This window comes from Leopardus geoffroyi, chromosome X (genome assembly GCF_018350155.1).
Source record: "Leopardus geoffroyi isolate Oge1 chromosome X, O.geoffroyi_Oge1_pat1.0, whole genome shotgun sequence".
Taxonomy (NCBI): domain Eukaryota; kingdom Metazoa; phylum Chordata; class Mammalia; order Carnivora; family Felidae; genus Leopardus; species Leopardus geoffroyi.
The window spans coordinates 34215955-34218959 of record NC_059343.1 but is presented as its reverse complement, the minus strand read 5'-3'; the positions used below and the strand labels follow the sequence as shown (position 1 = coordinate 34218959).

The 3005-nt window shown below is 61.2% G+C and overlaps 1 protein-coding gene across 1 annotated transcript; it reads right to left on the bottom strand.

Annotated features, from left to right (window-relative positions):
- Positions 1 to 284: 284 nt before the first annotated feature.
- On the bottom strand, positions 285 to 2656 carry MID1IP1 (MID1 interacting protein 1). Its single transcript, XM_045471040.1, has 2 exons — positions 2354 to 2656; positions 285 to 2098 (listed from the first exon to the last, which is right to left on the bottom strand). Exon 2 carries the CDS (start codon positions 1828 to 1830, stop codon positions 1279 to 1281), a length of 552 nt encoding a protein of 183 aa, XP_045326996.1. The 5' UTR covers positions 1831 to 2098; positions 2354 to 2656; the 3' UTR covers positions 285 to 1278.
- Positions 2657 to 3005: the final 349 nt, after the last annotated feature.

Here is a 3005-nt window from a genome sequence, read left to right as displayed (position 1 = left end):
CGTATGTCCCTTCCCAGATACTTTAAGTATCTATAAACTTCTTGAGGTGTACGGGCCTCTCCGGGGCACTGAATTACAAATAAAAAGCTTGGAAGTGAATCTTGTGGTAGCTACTTCCCAAACCAAACTGAGTACTTACAGAGCCAATTATCCACCAGTCTGAAATACCAGAGAGGAAATAAAATTGACTTTTGCAAAAAAAAAAAAAGAATCAATTGAATTTATTTTTATTTCACTACTAGGCCATTCACGGGCAGATGAAAAAGCAACAAACTTTTGTCGAGTTTCGTTAACACATTTGCTTTCTTTATTTTAGAATATAGTCTACATCTGGATTAAAAAAAGTTTTAAATAAATTTAAGACATATAACAACAGTGGAACGCTTCATCATTCTACGTACAGCACGATAGAATGTCAGATGGTTCCATTTCGGATAAGTCCACTTTCTCATAATAACATTATTATTTTCACTGGCTGAGCGGCAAGCTTCGTACAAGCTGGCACGGTGCCAGCTTACACACACTGGGGTGGGGGCGGGGAGGGCGTGGAATGGATGGGGTAGGGGTGCCACAGGACAACTATACAGTGTAACAGAAAATCATTAATCTCGTAGTACCGGTTACCGACAGACAGTGCTGTTTGTGCGCTTATCACAATGGAATCGCCGAAGTTTCAGAATAAGGAGGAGATTTGAAATACTTTAAGACAGGGCCACTGTTACAGAAAGAAATAGTGCAAACAGGAAAACTGATGCAATCCTAGCAACGCTGCGGCCTCCACCAGCCCAACGGCAGGGCGGTACGAGGCTGCGCGCCCCGCCTTCCCAAGCGCCCGGCTCCGGGCGGGCGCTCCCAAGTGTGGCAACCCCGCGCCGCACCCGGCATGGCCCCTTCTCCACTCCTCTCCTCCAGAAAGAACAGAAAAGAAACTCCAAGAAAGGCACAGGCTGAATGCAGGGCGTCAGCCCAGTCCCATCCCCACTAACGTAGAACACAAGACCCCCCCACCACCCACTGGCGGGAGGGGCGGTCTTTGAGCCCCCCAATCCTGCCTCCCATCACCACTCTCTTCCCCACTTCCCTAAGAGGCCCCTTCCTCTCGGCGGCCCCGCCGCGCCCCCTGCAAGTACGCAGCACCCCTCCCCCCCCCCCCCCAGCCTAACTTTGCAGTCCGCCCATCGCCCTTCGCGCCCTACAGCCAGAAAGAAAATAGCTTTGAGGGAAAGAGGGTGAGAGATGGGGCCGGTAAGGGTGCTGGACAGGCGGGGGCGTCCCGGCTCAGTGGCCCCAATTGCCGAAGCCGATCTCCTGCTTGTATCTGTTGGTGAGGATGTTGGCTTTGCGCGTGAGTTTGGAGAGCACAGTGTGCAGCCCGCGCAGGTGGTAGTGGAACTGCTGTTCCAGGTCCTCCTCGCCGGCTTCCGCGCCCTCTAGGTGGCTCAGGTCCACCAGGATGTCCTTGGACTTCCAGGCGTTGCTCTCTTCACTCCCTGCCGGCGGTGGCGGCTGGTGCAGGACCCCCCACTCGATATCGTTGCGGATGGACTTGAGCAGCACGTAGTGGCTGTACATGTCCCGGGAGGGCGCGAAAAAGCTGCCGTTGGCGCTGCCCGGGCCGGGGGCCGGGGGCGTGCGCTCCTCCAGGCATTCGCCGCTGCCGCCCACCTCCACGCCGACATCGTTGTCCAGCCCGGGCTCGGCCAGGGGCACGTCGCGCAGCAGGCTGGGAACCATCACCGTCTGGTCCATGTTGTTCACCGCGCCGATGAAGCGGTTCATGGCATTAAAGAGCGAGTGCTTCTGGTTGTAGGTGTCGCAGATCTGCATCATGGTGGCCGGGCGGGCGCCGAGGCACAGGGACGCAGGGGCACGGGGTGGCCGGCTGGGGCGACGGGCTGCCCGCCTTCACGCGCTTTCCGAGGCCCGCGCCGGGGGCCTGGCTAGAGCCGGTGCGCGGGGATTCCCGGCTCCTGCTCCGCCCTCTCCAACTCTCGTCTAGCTCGCAACCCGGCCCTGCGGGACACGCAGCTGCTCGGAGCTTAGACTCCCGGAAGCTCGCGATGGCGGCGCGTGGTCCGCGGGTCGAGCCCAGGCCTGGCTGGGGGACGGGGACGAAAGAGATTACTCACCCGGCTAGGGTGCCCGGCGGCCCCGCCCGCGCACAGCGCCCTCCCCGGTGCCTGCTCACCCGGGCACCGGGAGCTCCCCTCACAGCCCGGCGGTCCCACCTACTCGCCCGCCTAAGCCGCGGAGAGAAGAAAGGGGCTGCCTCCCCACCCCCCTCGCCCTCGGAAAAGCCGCCTGAGTCCCAGCACCCACGCCGACCGGGCAGAGATGGGGCAGGGGCACCCACCTCCTGCTGCTCCTCGAGATACCCTGCTGCTGGGTAGCTCAGCGTTCCCGCTGCTGGCGGCGGCGGCCTGAGGGTGCTGCTGCGGTCAGTGGCCGGACTGTGACTGCGGGCGGCAGTAGTGGCGTCGGCCCCCTGCCCATTCCAGGTGCTCAATTTATAGAGCCCCGGAAAGGTGTCGCCGGCGCTCAAGGGCCACCCCCGGTGTCTCCTCCTCCCGCCTCTCGGCAGCGCCAAGATAAAAGGCCCGGGCCGGGATGACCGCGAGTAACACTCTCCTGGCCCCTTCTAGAGTGGGGGCGGGGCGCTCCGGGCCAGCTCCGCCTCTCGCCTGATACCCGGGCGGAGGGAGGGCGCAGTGGCCAGGCCGGGACGGGCCGGGTCGGGCAGGGCAGGGCAGGGCAGGGCAGGGCAGAGGAGGGATGGGGCAGCCGCACCCCGCCAGCCCCAAGCAGGACAGCTGAAGGAGGGCCGGACACTGCTCGGGTGAAGATGCAGGCGTCCGGACCGGTCAGGGGGCGGGATGGCGTGTTGGTTTGGGTGGGCCTTGCACATGCTCCCAAAGTGGGATGACTGAAACGCACAGCCCTGGTTGCAAACAGAGCCCCCAACCCTGAATCGATAGTGGCCACGGCCCAGAAACTACGATCCTGGT